Source organism: Phaseolus vulgaris, chromosome 4 (assembly GCF_000499845.2).
Source record: "Phaseolus vulgaris cultivar G19833 chromosome 4, P. vulgaris v2.0, whole genome shotgun sequence".
NCBI classification, from domain to species: Eukaryota; Viridiplantae; Streptophyta; class Magnoliopsida; order Fabales; family Fabaceae; genus Phaseolus; species Phaseolus vulgaris.
The window spans coordinates 7,450,070-7,465,627 of NC_023756.2; the positions used below are offsets into that span (position 1 = coordinate 7,450,070).

The 15,558-nt window shown below is 30.2% G+C and overlaps 1 protein-coding gene across 3 annotated transcripts; it reads right to left on the reverse strand.

The window, feature by feature from the left end:
• Nucleotides 1-1,739: 1,739 nt before the first annotated feature.
• LOC137837126 (uncharacterized) lies at nucleotides 1,740-8,204 on the reverse strand. Of its 3 annotated transcripts, none has more exons than XM_068645992.1 (9): nucleotides 7,998-8,204; nucleotides 6,505-7,289; nucleotides 4,972-6,041; nucleotides 3,829-4,120; nucleotides 3,490-3,708; nucleotides 3,214-3,387; nucleotides 2,719-2,913; nucleotides 2,523-2,636; nucleotides 1,740-2,238 (listed from the first exon to the last, which is right to left on the reverse strand). In XM_068645992.1, the coding sequence occupies exons 2-9, from the start codon at nucleotides 7,189-7,191 to the stop codon at nucleotides 1,897-1,899; spliced, it is 3,093 nt and encodes a 1,030-aa protein (XP_068502093.1). In that variant the 5' UTR covers nucleotides 7,192-7,289; nucleotides 7,998-8,204; the 3' UTR covers nucleotides 1,740-1,896. The 3 variants fall into 3 exon arrangements, with proteins under 3 accessions (XP_068502093.1, XP_068502095.1, XP_068502094.1); XM_068645994.1 differs by having other exon boundaries at nucleotides 6,505-7,247; nucleotides 7,998-8,186; XM_068645993.1 differs by lacking the exon at nucleotides 7,998-8,204 and having other exon boundaries at nucleotides 6,505-7,958.
• Between the last annotated feature and the right edge of the window lie 7,354 nt (nucleotides 8,205-15,558).

Consider the following 15,558-nt stretch of genomic DNA (forward strand, 5'->3'; position numbering starts at 1 on the left):
TTAATTAAAAAAATAAAAATTCGTTACATACGGATATTATCCGTATATACATTATATATTTAATTTAAAAAATGAAAATAGTTACATACGAATTTTATCCGTATGTAAAATATTATATATTTAAATAAAAACACTAAAAAATTGGAGAGAAGAAATAGTTACATATTCAATTAGGGTTATAGAGAAGGAGAAAGAGAAATAAAGAAGAAAAGAAAATGGAGAGCAGAGTCGTTGTCCCTTACCAGAACCCGTAGAGGAGGAGAGATCGACGACGAGGCCTATGCCGCCTTTCACGGTGGTCGTGATGGGCCTCCCCCAAGACTGTTCCGTCCTCGATCTCACACTACAAGAAAAACACTAAATAGAAACCAATTTTAGAGACAAAAAATAATTAGTTGTTATAGTGACTAAATTAGAAACCATTTTAGAGACTAAAAAAATTATTGGTTTCTAAATTAGTTTCTATTATTGATAAATAGTTTCTAAATTGGTTTCTAATTAGCTACCAAGGTTTTAACTACCAATTATTTAGATTCTAAATTTGGTAGCAAAAACCTTGGTAGCTAATTAGATACCAATTTAGAAACTATTTATCAATAATAGAAACTAATTTAGAAACCAAAAATGTTTTTAGTCTCTAAAATTGTCTATAATTTTAGTCAATATAGTAACTAATTATTTTTTGTTTCTAAAATTAGTTTCTATTCAATGATTTTCTTGTAGTGTCAAGTCTAACTTCGAGATCTACAACGCCATCTTCCACATCCGTATTGACCGCGATAAGATGCCTTCAAATTCAAGAAAAGTGATCCATTGAACAAACCATCCAATTGTTATTCTCTTTTTTTTTTTGTTTTTTATCTTGTATTCATTGAATCATCCTATTCATAATGAGTAGCTAAACTTTATTGTAGTTGGGATTGAATGAATTTGTAACTTCTTTCTACCTCTTGACTCATATATCTATAAGTACATTTAACTTTCAATTCTTGGGTTAGTTTCATGCTTAATGCTTGAGCCTTGAAAAATCTATAATTGTTTTTAGAATTTGAATGTCATTGGAAAATCTATCTCCTTTTTTGAACTAAACTAAACCAAACAAAAGCTACAATTGTTGGCAACAAAGTTGATGCTTTTGGTTTTAACTGTTCTATGCTTAATGTAGATCAATTGAAGTTGCTTAATGTAGGGATCAATTGAAGTTAATTAAGTAATTGATTAATTACTATCAGATTCTCAGTAACTAATTGGTTTAACTGCAATGAAAATGGAAGGTTGAATGTATACTTTACTGTTCAAGTTCATTTAGTTTTTTTGTAAACATTGTGCTTTGATTTGTGCTTTCTATGGAAGTTTAGCTAAAGAATTAATTAATTATCAAATGGTTTACTAATCCCTATGGATATGCTAACTCCTTCTATTAATTGTATTATAATTGACTTTTTCACTTGTCGAGAAAAAAAATTCAAGAAGTTTTTTATCTCATCAACAAATCTAGGAGGTGAACCAATGATGTGATGATAGTTTCTCGATTCAATATTAAAGTTGAGTATCGTGAAATGAACTTAGCTACCTTTTAATTAGATAACATAACTTTTTCAGACAGGAAAATGTCTCCAAATTCAATTCACTTAAAATTTCCAGTTACACAATTATTTTAAAACTTGAAAACTTAGATACAAGTGTTTATATATTTTTAATAATATTTTTTTTTCAATTAGAATTGAGATTTCCCATCATTAATCCTTAACAATATTTAATGCAAACTTTTATTATGTAAGTTATTAAGATAAAATTCTAAGTCTAATTACAAAAGCAAGTAATGAACTCCAAGGTTGATACACATTATACATAGAAGCTCACTTTGAAAGAGTGTGAAATCTTTCTGCAAGAAGATTAGTACTCACTGTTGATCCAAACATCCCTAAGGAGTTCATATCTGACAGGAGATTGGTTGGTAAGTTCTTTGAAGTTGAAGGTGGATTTTGTTGAAACTTTTTGGGATGAGGAAGAAGTCAAGAATATTGAAGACAATGGGGATTTCAATTCATCCAACTCATCATCACTTGTGTGTGACTTCCTAACAATTGATGATCTGTTTCTTCTTAGATGGTGATATTTGCTTCCCATTTCCCCAACAATGATTGCAATGGAAGATGGTGTTGGAGGTGAATACACAATGGGAGCTGCAATGCATGGAAAGTTGTTCACAAGCTCCTTTCCATCTTCCATGTCATTCTGTTCCAAATTCCAAACAAAACTTAGAAAAAAAATCAGATTCCTTTATCAAACAGCTAAACACATGTCAACACTGGTGTTTAATGTTCTTTTAAAAAAATGCAATGAAAAATCAATATAAGAATGAAACTTCAAGTGTACATTACAATCATATTACAATCTTTATATCATATTCACTCCTTTTATATCTATTCCCATGAATACTTGTTTCTTTATATCATATTGAACAGAAGATCCTACGTAGTAAGGCAAAAAGAATTGAAGTGCAAATATGGATATCTAACCTCTGAGTCCAGAGCCTCAAAGACACCAGAGGGAACAGGATCAGAGCAAAGTTCATCTGGGACAAAATTGTGTAGAATCTTCTTGATAAGTGTTGCATTGAGCATAGGGCATACCTTGAGAAACAAGAATCCTTTTAGCATGAATAGTGAAACTATAACAGCATGAAGAAAAGTTCAATTTCATTGCCAAATTAACCTCATTCCTGATGGATGCTGTTAACAGCATATCCTTAGGAAGCATGAGGAGGTCACTTAGAGCATTGAGAAGACTGAAGGGCTTTAAGGATGCAGTTTGTCTTTGTTCATTGTTATCAGTTTCAGCTTTATCTTCAATTGAGTCATCATCATCCATGCCACATAGGTCACTCAACCATCTTGACCAGGTCCCAATCTGACAATGACAGATTGGTGACATAAATGTAAAGAATGTAACAATAAAGATAAGAAATAATAATATAGAGACCTTGTACTAAAAAATGTACATTCACCCTCTAATTCAACAGCTATTCAGGCAATTCCAGACCAAAAATCCAAGTTCATGGCCTAATTTAAAAGCTGCATTTATGTCATAAGCATTCATAAGAGAAGAAAGTAACTTGGTTGGACAAATTATGGGTATGAGTGGATGGTCAAATGTAAAAATTCACAATGCATAGATACATTTATAGACAGACACACATTAAGAAGTTACCACAGTTTTCAGCTGTGCACCAGCTCCAAAGCTTATTTTTGCAGGTGGAATGGGGAGAACCTTGGGATCACTAACAGCGTCAGATACAGGATCAGTTGGTATTTCATCATAAGATTCTCGAAGAATAGCATTGAACATAGCCACATCTAATCTCGCAACACATTGCTCCATTATCTATATTCAGTTCTAAAACATGTAAACAAATTGCTAAAAGCAATATGATGAAAACTTTGGTTTGTTTTAACACAGATTGTGAAACTATTTAATTAGACTGACCAATCTAGAAAGCATAGGCAAACAGCCACACTCATTCCCTCCAGCTCGAATAGGACAGATCCTTTCACAGGCTTCCCTAAAAGCATTCTTCCAAATATATAGAGACAAGTTACCCTGCTCTTGATCACATGAGCTAGAAGTCCTTCTGTAGCTTTTTCTTGAGTCTGAAACCACTTCTTTGCTGTTGAACTTTGTGTGTTGCATATGTGGAATCAAAATCTGGGCATTGACAAAGAAGGATTCATGTTAGATTACAATGGAATTTTGTGTAATTTAATCATCAACAAATAGATATCTGTTGTAGGATTGTTCAAGGGGAGGATATGATTAAGGCATTACCTGCCACCAGATAGATTCTATAATGCGAGTGAAGATCCATGCTTCCACCTTTTCCAGTGCTGATATGAGTACCTGGGGATCATCCCAGTTACCAAAACCTCCATATCCTAATGCTGTATTTTCATTTTTTCTGGGGTGTAACCCATTCACCCTCAGTGAGGCTGTTATCTTGCCATGCCCCTCCTCCTCAGTTTTCCTTCTCCTACCAGATCCTGCAGGATTTGACGGATCTTTGACGGTTCGACTTATAATTGTTCTCAACGCTACAGTATTAGACAGCCAAAAGGTCAACCTGTAGTCATGCAAGAAGAGGTCAATCAGCTGGCACAGTTCATGAGAAACTACAGTTTCCATCATAGGCAACAAAATTCATCAGAACATCACTTGAACAAACTCTAAACGTTAATAATCTAACCCGTCTATGTCAGGAGTTTTGTGCTGGATTTCTACTTCATTATTTGAAAATAAATTTTAGTTTTAGTCCATTCTCATCTTAGAATGTATTTTGATAGCAATGTATCACATGTGGGAACTATTCTCTGTGACTCAGCTTCTTGTTTCCTGAATTAACAAATTAAGAACAATCAATTTTGTTTTACAAAAGATATTACAACATTTCATGATGGTGCAGCTTGTGATTCTTATGAAGCTCGGGCCTCTTAAATTATGTGTTGGTGTCGGACACATGTATCGAACACCAATACATACAACACTTATATGACATGTATTGGTGAAGTGTATAATTCAAAAAAATATCTCTTTAGGTCTTTTGACAATTCTAATACGGTTCCAACACAATTTTAAAAAGAACAAATACAGTAATTTTCTAAAAACTCAAATTTATTGGATAAGTTTTTATTATGATTATAGAAATAAGGAACAAATCATTTTGAACCAGCCAAGGAAAACATCTTTTTGTCATAAAGAAAAAACCAAGTCATACTTGATCACGTAAATTTTGATTGTGAATTTATATAATTCATACTGATATAATATATAGATTTTTGTCCTCATGTTTTACACTTTAAAGATTACAGTGTCCATGTCCAGTGTCAGTATCCCTCACACAATGTTAATTTTCAGTGATAGGATATTGGGAAAAATCTTAGAATAAAATGGAGTAAGAATAGGGCTCAAATGTACCTTGGGACATCATTTCCACATGCCTTTGTAACAAGTACTAATCCTGAAACAGAACTTTTAGCTGCCCCAGCCCTTCTTCCTTGAAATTTTTCTTTACAAGCATGAAGATAGAGCCTGGAAAGGCGCCGTGCTGGGGCATGAACTTTACTTGTGGAGTTTCCATGCTCAGAAACTACTGAATATAAAGCAGACTCAACTGCAGCTGCTTCCCTTAACTCTCCTTCAAGCATCTTTATCTTCTTCTCCAACTGCTCAACTTTTCCATCTGAAGTACCATTTCTTGCTTCCTTTGTATGAATCTTAGAATCTCTTCTTTCATTGCTTCTGTTCCCTCCACTGTTTTTTGAATGTCCAAGAATGCCATTTTCATTTAATTCAACTTGATGATTGCTACCAAGCGATCCAGTATTCCGGGCAATGTCTGCTGGTATCCTCACAGACTTGATGTTCTTTAGTCTTTCACTTTTGAGAATATTTTCCTGCATAGCAATATTTGACCCTCCAAAAGAATATGTATTGCTATCCATTGAAGCTTGATCCTTGCCATCTTGTGCTTCTAATATTTCATCCTTTATGCAGTTTTGACTATCCAAAGCATAATTTTCATTTCCACTCATGTCCTCCACAGAATCATGGCGAACTTTATCACCTCCACTCTCCTTCATAGAATATTTGTCAGCTTCTGTAGATCTCCCATTTAATTTGTCATCATATTCAGTTGCATCACAGTTTTCAAAGCCAGGATTTTTGCCAGTGAATTGAGCTCTATCTTGAGATGATGTTTGTTTTGAATAAATGCCAAAAGTACTTCCGTTTGTGTTTCTTTTGACATCTGCAACTATATTTCTGTAGTTAGCAAGCTTTTCTTGAAAACTCTGATCCAAAGTTTCATGGCCACTGCTTCTTGTGTTGCTCCTCGTAATAGAAGATACATCCAATGATGACATGTAAGAACTCCTCTCAAGCTTCTGGTGTGTATCTTGTTGCATCATATTCATGTTTCCAAACCTTGTTTCGGAGGCAAAGGTATGTTCCATGGCATTCACACCAGTGTTCCTAGTTGCTTCATTCTGCAATTCAATTGAAATTACTATATTTCTTTCAGAGGAATTTCTTGATATATTCATTATACCACAGACAAGAAAACCACCTCAGAAATTTATCACACTATTGATGAAAAATATGATTGTTACTACTTTTTATAGATAAGATTGAGGCATTTATAATTCGATTTCACTAGGTCCATCCACCCTGCTGATGGCAAGTTATAAACCTCGTTCAAAAGTTGCAATGGTATATTCTATATGTCAGAGCTAGGCTCATCTATTTGACCTAAAAGCTTGCAATATCAGCATATAAAATATCAAAATTCTGGTTCATGAAGTGGGACTGAGAAGTATTTAAGGAACTCTCCTTTCTATATGGGTACATTTTATAGGACCATGTGTTTTAATCTTAAGCTTCTAGGTGAATACAAATGAATGATTCTATATTACATTTCTAACACTATCAAAAGAAATCATAAGCAATTACCTTTATTAATTTCAGCAAGGTAAACCCTCTGGAGTCAAGGGAAGGAGAAGCTGCAGCTGTAGACGAATGTGAGGAGACATCATCATCAGTAAAAGAGGTAATTTCAGCTTCTTCAGCATACTCTTCATTCATGAGTGTTGATACTGATTCACCACCATTATTTTCCTTGGATGAGGAACTAGCTCGATTCCTCTCAAGAGGCTGAATTTTAAGGAACAGAAGTGGCTGTTCTGTGTTCCTGTAACTCCTCTTGCAGTTCATAGGAACACTAGTGATCAAGGACTCTTTAAGTGTCCCATATTCTGCCAAGTCTATGATTGCAGTTCCCAACAACTGACCCTTAATAGTCCTATCTCTTCGTGGCTCATACAAGTTGAACTCCAAGCAATTCTTTTGGAACACATCAGTGTCACCACTTCTTACAGACATATCCCTCAACAAAGTTACATGTAGCCTAAATGACTCATTAAATTCGATTCTTCCTTCACCTATAACTGAACCAAGAGAAGGAGCAGCAAGAGCAGTAGAACCTGATGCACATTCACCATTCTTCCATTCTATCAACACGGATCGCAGGGATCTTAGAGATTGTGATGGGGGCCAAGGCTTAATCTCCTGAATGTGAATGAGGAAATCAATTTGAACTGTGAAACCTCTCCTGTTCTTTCCTCTCATGCCTAGAACCATAGCTTCTAAGGTGATGGATTTGACTTGGTTGAATGAGTACACCAATCACCAGCCCTCTGAAGCAAATCCAGCTTGAGAACTCAAAATGATTTTACAAACTGCACATATTTTTAATGCAACAAGAACAGCTAGTGAAGTGTGAATTTAATTAATAAACACATGCACAGAAGTTCTTAACTCATGAGTAGAAGGATCATATTTACAAAGTGATCAAGATAATCCAGAAAAAAAAGAGAGTAGGGTGTACAAATGGAAAGGACCTAAAACCAAGAAGAAAACTAATAATGTGGACCACTGAATCCAGTTACAAGTTAGATACACAACATGACAACATAAAAGTCATTAAAATTTTACAGATAAAATTTAAAAAAAAATTAAAGAATAGCCAGCGGCAATATGAATGGGGAGATCAATTTGAACTGCGACACGTCTACTGTTCTTTATTGTCATGCCTAGAACCATAAGGCCATGGATCTCATCAGAAGAACTATTAAAGGACATAGATAAAAGCTTCTAGACCCTTTAATGCAGAATAATCACAAGAAAATCCAACTTGAGAACTCAATAAATTCACAAACTAATTCGACATAACTTCAATGCAACACAGAACACCCTCTGAAGTGTGCACTTCAATATGCCCCAGAGGATACAAATGAGAAGGAGCTAAAGCCAAGAAAAACATTAATAATGTGGACCACTGAATCTAGTCACAAGTTAAATACACAACTTAAAAGTCATTAATTCTTTTACAGATAAAAAAATGCATTAAAGAAGACCCATAGTGCTGTAATTTAGACCTTAATTACCTGGAAAAACAGTGGTTGGTAGAGGCATTGAAAGAATCAAAAAGCTGCAAGCAAACTGAAATGGGGTCACAGTATTTCTGAAACCATGAGATATATGAATGTAGTTTTTCTTTCTAATGTTTCTATTTTGTTCTGACACTCTTGTTTCTGGTTTCACTTTTAGTTGCTGCTTGTGAAGCACACTAACTCACTAGAATATTTATATATATATATATATATATTATACATAAATATAATATTGCAGCATCGAAGCAAAGGATAATTTCCATGTTAAAGTGATTTTAAAAAAGAATTCAAAAGTTGGCATGCTAAGTTACCAAGAATATGTAATTCATTTGGTAAGGCTGATCAAAGGGATTGTTTGGTGTAAACTAATGAAATGACCAGGCTCCTTGATGGTGATGCCTCACCAGAATCAAGCAACTTTTTCATCAAACGTTTGAGTAAATGGGCACCAGAATGTTTATGATGTGTTGTGTATGGAAACGTATTCCAAATAGAAAATCACTCTACTGATTGAAGATGTATTACCACAGTTTTCACAGCCTAACTAATTTAAAGCATAAAATATGTTAAAAGAAAACTGTTGAAAATACATTTTACAACATGCTCCAAACACACCATTTTTTATTCAGATTTCTAGAGTATAAAAGTTTTTTTTTTAAAAAACTCTTTTGAAAAGAAGTAAGATTCAAAATTAGGTGTGTTTTTCAATAAATTTCAGTTAATAAAAAATGTAACATTGGTAACATACTAACGTAAATTTTACCCACATATGCGAAATTAATATATATATATATATATTAAAATTATATTGATAACATTCTCCTTTTGAAATAAATTGTATTCGTAAAATTAAAATAAATGTGTCAAACGAGAAGCAAGACTTCAAATAATTTTTTATTTTCGATAAATTTTAATCAATAATAAAAGATAAATTCAAAGGAATATACTGATAACATTTTGAATAAATTGTATCCGCACGTATAAAATAAAAATAAAAATTAATACACTAAAAAAATTCAAGATTCAAAGTAACTTATGATTTTTAGTCAATTTTAATTAATAATAAAAGATATATCCTAAAGAATTTACCTTATGAATAAATTGTATTGTGTGTTCTCTTGTATGTTTTTCATTTAATATTTTTATTAGTATTTGAAATTCATTTATGTTATTTATCGAATATAAAATGTGTTAAAAACAGTTGGGAAGAAAAAAATTCCACAGTAGCATTTGCATTGTTAAAATAGGTAAAGATAAAAAAAATATAGGATAAAAAAAAAAACATATGGACTAAATAAAGGAGATATATCTCAGACTTAATAAATTAAGAACGTTGTTAAAAAAAGGCTTACTACATAATTATACCCTTAAACACTTGTTAAGGATGTATGGTGTAATTTATGATAAAAAAAATTATTAAAATATTATAAATAAATAAAGATAAAAATGTATTTTTATTTATTCATATCTATTATTTTATCAATTTCCCATACATATAATTTGTCTGAGAGTGTTTTCTCTAATATATCTATGTTTATCCAAGTTTAAAAAAAGAGATAACATTATGAGTAGAAACTTTTATTAAAAAAAAAGGAAGAAACAAATTAGTGTTGTTAGTATCTTTTGTAGTAAATGAAATGTGGATAACTTTTTTTTTTGTTTCTATATTAAAATTATATTTTATGCTGTATTGTTAATGATTATTGGAAGGAATTTTTAAAGTTAATTAAATAAGAAATTTTGATTTATCTCCATGTTGGAATTATATACATATGGAGAGGAGAATCATTAGAATTAAGAATAGAAATATGTGTTAAATAAATGTTTGAAGAAAGAATTATTATGTTTATAAGAAAATGTTATGTGAGAATTAAATGGAAAAGTTAAATATTAAGGAAGAGAAAAGTTATATATCAAAATAAATCAAAGAAGAGTTTATCATTTGAGTACCAAAGTTATGAATACATTATAAAAGAACATAGATAATGTCTTGTGATGCAGAAGAATATTATTAATTATCACTCAATTTTATTGATGTTTAGTGTCATTTTTCTATCATTACTAATTTATTTTTGTTCATATATGAGTTTTCATAATTCATTAAACTTTTTTATATCATTTCTCATTTATTTTAAGTGTTTTGGTTGATAATTCAATATCAGATTACAAATAAAAAGAGAAATAATTTTTGAATAAATTGTGGTTCTCACGTCAAGAAATGGAACAATTTTAAAATTACATTATTTTACATCACAAATGTAACGTCTTTTACAATGCAATTTTAAAATTACACTATCTCTTTATGTGAGGTACACATTTCAGTAAAAAAATTATTTCTTTCTAGTTATAAACTGGTATATGTCTATCAACATATCAACATTTTTTTTAATATTTTCTAAGTTAATCTGTTTATTTTTTTTTTATGATTCATTCTTTTAATTATTTGAGTATTTATGTGGTTTCTCATCTAATATCTAATATTTGCATAAATTTATTCAATAGCACTTACAAATTTGAGTTTTTTTTTGTTTTTGTTTTCTTTAATTGTAATTTATTATTTTATTTTCTCTTAATTATTTCTCAAAACTAGTTAAAATTTAAGTATATTTTAAAAATTGTGTTTTTCTTATAAATAAAATAAGAATAGAGAAAGTATTTTAATCTTATTTTTAGTTTCTACCATTAAAATTATAGAAACTAGAAATAATATGTATGAAAACTAAAAAATATATTTAAATATAGGTTTTAAAAGGTAGAATGAATAAAGATGTTCAACTGAATAATCCAATCAACTAACAAGAGCAATTTATACAAAAAAAATATTTTAAATTTTCTTAAATCTATTTATTTATAATAATATCTATTAGTTGTTGGCATGTAAATATCACAAAAATTGTATATGTTGTGAGTGTGTTATGGTTGCATGACATAGATGTTACACATCGTATGTAATGGTGTTAGTTACTCTACCAATGAAAAAAACATATATGAAGGCGCGTGAAGAATACGCCACACCAACACGCAACTTCATGCGTCGTTTTTACGTAATTTTCAATGAGGCAAAAGTACAGTTTTCAAAGCTATTGTAATTTCTTTTACATTTTATTATTATTGTATATTTTAAAATTTATTGAATATTTAACAATATATATTGATATATCACAAAAAGTACATTTAAAAGACTGAAATATCGTCATTTTATTAGCATTTTTTAAATGACAGTCATTTTAATCCTTTATTTACTAACTAATTTTTATTCATTAAATATGTAGCAATAAATCAACATATTAAATAATTTAAATAGATGAAAGCACGTCATTTTGCTTCCGCCATTTTTTAAAGGCTTCTTCTTCCTGCGTTTTTCTTCTTACACCCCAACAATTTTCTAAATCTTGAAACTGGCCTTAACTTTTTATTTGAAAAAAGGGCATTGTGGTTACCAAAAATCGGGATCTGAAAGTGTGCTACGAATTCATCAATCCAGAACTGAATATTTTTTTTTGGATGAGGGAATGTTCTGGAAGCAAATTTTTCATAAATCATTGATTTCGGATTGTTGAATCCGGAAGCCTAATTCTGTTACGAATTGGTGGATCCGAAATGTTTTTTTCTTAATTATGGATTTATGAATCTGGAATGCAAATTTCTGTTACAGATTGCTGGATTTGGAATGCTTTTTTTGAATAATGGATTTTTTTAATGTGAAATGCATATTTTGAATTACAGATTGGTGAATCTGAAATTTTACCGGAAGTGCCAATTCGAAAATTTTCTGGATTCCATAACCCAGAATGCAAAAAAATAAATACAGTTCAAATGCATTTTAGGGTTTTTAAAAAATAATAGGGACAGTTTGGTCTTTGCATAACATTGTGGGGGTGCAGGAAGAAAAAATGTAGAGGTGAAGGGAGAAACTGCCCTTTTTAAAACAAGGCTATTTTAATTGTTTTATTTTTTTAAAAAAGTGTTAGTAGAAATACATTAAGCATTTGAAGAATTGAAATATGTATAAAAATAAAAATATAAAACTTAAATAAGAAATTTTAAAATAACAATAGATGAACAATAAAATTAAAAAGTGACATTAGTTAAATATAATATGTGAAAATAAATTTCAGATCTAATAACAATGTGTGTAGATGAGAAATCATTTGCATTTATGAGTGGAAATATGGACTATTAGTTCATTTTATATTGGTTTGCTTTGTATTTGGTTCGAAAAATATGGGTTGGATTGACCCACCTTGTATAAGTAATATAGACTAATTTTGTTGGTCCATCCTACATATAGATTGACCTGTAGTATGCATGAGAAATATATTTTAAAGAAAATTAAAATTTCATTATTATAAAAGAAAACAAAACAAAAACTTGTTGGTGTTGATGTTGAAAAATTAGAATTTCATTAATCATCAAGTCTTTTATAACTATAAAAAACAAAACTCCTATAACATATTAGCATTCAATTCAACCAAAATAACATGAACACTTATTGAATTACAATTTAGAGCTTTTATACCATGACTTTGAGGTTCCAACAACCGCATCACCACATCAAACACAATCAATTAAAAAACATCATTGTTTTTCCATTTCAAAAATATTAGATACAACCTTAAAAAACTTTCATCTTCCACTTTTTATAATTATAATTTTCCCCATCATATACATTCATTTAAATAATAAAAAATAATTAATTAATTTAAAATAAAAATAGGATCAATTAAAATAATTGAATTATCCTAAAAAAATGCACGCTTCCAACTATATTTTTAGGAAAAGATGACTTTTATACTTTTTAAGGATTCAAGAACCAATGCTAAATGCATATTCTCATGCAACTATGGTTATATGGGTGATCAACAAATTTCTAACCATTAAAGCAAGATCTAAAAAGCATTAAGTGTTATTTTTCCACCATTCCAACACATCCATTACTCAAAATAGTCAAAAATCCAAAGTTGGTTCATCTAAATAAGTGTCAAGTTGTGTCTTTCCAACTTTATTAGTTACCTGAAGCTTGCACTTTTTAATTCCTATTATGATGTAATAAGTTAATAACATATATAATGGAGAAGTGAAGTAAATACTAGAAATTAATTAAAAAGTACAATAAAGTAAGCAACTTACATAAAAAAAAAGGCTTGTTTTAGAAGTAACGAGGATGGAGATTGTCCTTCCTTACGCTTTTGAACACTTAATAATGTTGTCAAACATTTGTTAGAATATTCGGCAAAAAGTTTGTATAATTTTTTCTTGATTTCTTCCAATTTCAACTTTGAAGTAAGTAAATCCGTTTTTTCAAAGTAAAAAACCCAATGTTTCTAACTTCATTCATAGGTCTAAAATTGCACAAAAAATGCAAGTACAATACTATATTTATTCTAATATTTCTCAAATTTGATTATCATCAATTCAGTCATGTTCTTAATTAGTGCATCCTCATCTTTCACATTTTCCATCAACAAATATTGAATTTTCCAAACTTGTAAAATAATACAAGTTGGAAGTATGATAACTAGTAGCAGAAATCAAGGTAAGGATAGAATAAAAGGGTAACAAGAACCTACAAATTTTTTCAACTCTCTCCCACTCTTCCTTCAAAGGGAAATATTTATAAAATTCATCATCCAAGTGCAAGCTTCCAAAAACACATTGATATTTAAGAGCATTTTTAAGCATCAAGTAAGTTGAGTTCCATCTTATAGGGACATCAAGTCAAAATCCACATGATGCATCAATAATACTAAAACTTTCAATACATTATTTGAATTATACCATTCTACTCTCTCAACCCCTCACATATTTGATGTTATTTCTAATTTGGTCTAAAGCATCACCAAACACCTTTAATCCTTTTTGAACAATTAAATTTAATATTGTGCACAACAATGAACATGAAAGAATTGATAGCCACATATCATACCATTTTGTAAAAGAAGTTAACTTCTTAAAGTATTTTGGAGATCAACATTAGCATAATCATTATCCAAAGTGATACAAAACACATGTTTCTCTAGTCCCCAATCTTGTTAAAAAAAATTTCTTAGACAACTCAAAACTTGTGTGAGGGGGAGGGACATGAAAAAAGTTGTGTAGCTTGCTATTTAACTTCCAATTCAAGTCAACAAAATGGACAATCAATGATATGAAACTCTCAATATTAATAGATGTCCATAAATCAGAAGCTAAGCATATCCTATTAGGAATGGAAGCAAGCAATTCCGTAAGCATCATCTTTTCTTTCATATACATTCTTCCAATATCAACCTTAATTTCTATAAACCATAATTGCATCAAGACAAAAGTAGTTTATCCAAGTCTCAAGTTCAAGATACTTAACAAATTTGTAAAACAAATTGTCCTAATAATTATATTAGACAACAATTCATGATGTACAGTTTGATCTATCTTTCCCTTCAAATTTTCTTGCATATCTAAAATCATTCTACCCACATGTTTAGTTTTTTTTTATCACATTCCATAACATGATGATTTTAATGAGAAGTACCATATTTTCTTCCCTTAGTTACATATATTTGTTGCAACTATTGTACCTTACCCTTTCTTTTCCATCCTTACCAACCCCGATCATAGTAAAATACATATAACAATCGGATGTGCTAGCCTTATCCTTTTTTTTTTTTAGGTTTAACAGTTTTAGATTGTTTTTCAATATCATCTTCCTCGATTTCATGTTCACAAAGGAACATGTTAATACCCTCCTCATCCATTCCAATTTTCAAATTAAAATCAAGATAATTAATAAAACACACCTAAAATTTCGTAGGCCACCTAAAACATAAACTACACTTTTTAAATATTAAAAGTAAAACCATTTTTTAATAAAACTACAAAAACATAAAAGATACTTACTAAAAATGTATCTAAGCATAAGCATTAATACAACTAGATATATAAAAGAGATAAATGTATAGATTATCAATACCTAATCTTGTATTGTGCCTTTGAGGTGGTAAATCACTAGGTTCAAAAAGCCTTTTTCATCCATAGTAGACATTGAATGAGTAGTTAGACATTCTTCTTTAGTTAGTTGGTCGCCTGTATACAAAGTACAAAATTTCAAAGCTACATTAATAACATCTAACTTTCACGCAGTGTCATCTTCATAGCATTGTATATGTTGACAGCGAAGATTTTAGGAAAAGAGCAATAAAGTATTGTGACACTAATAATAATAAGTAATTATTTATAAATAAACACATTTTAAAAAAACATTCAAAGTCTTATGAAATCCAAAACCATTCACTTTATGAAATAAGTCTTGATTTGAGTCTTTGTAAATATTCTGCATATTCCTATAAATTATGGTATTTCTTTATTTTCAAATGCTCACATCACATTTAGCCATAGTTCTCCTCAAAGTGGTTCCTTTAAAATGTGTGATACTAATAAAAGGAATTTTTTTATTTAGATATGATGATCTTGTGGATAATTCCAATTTGGTTTTAGTAAGATTTTCCAAGCCACGGGAAGATAAGAATGGTGATGGTGGCATGTGATGATTTCATTTAAAATATTTAATAAGAAATTA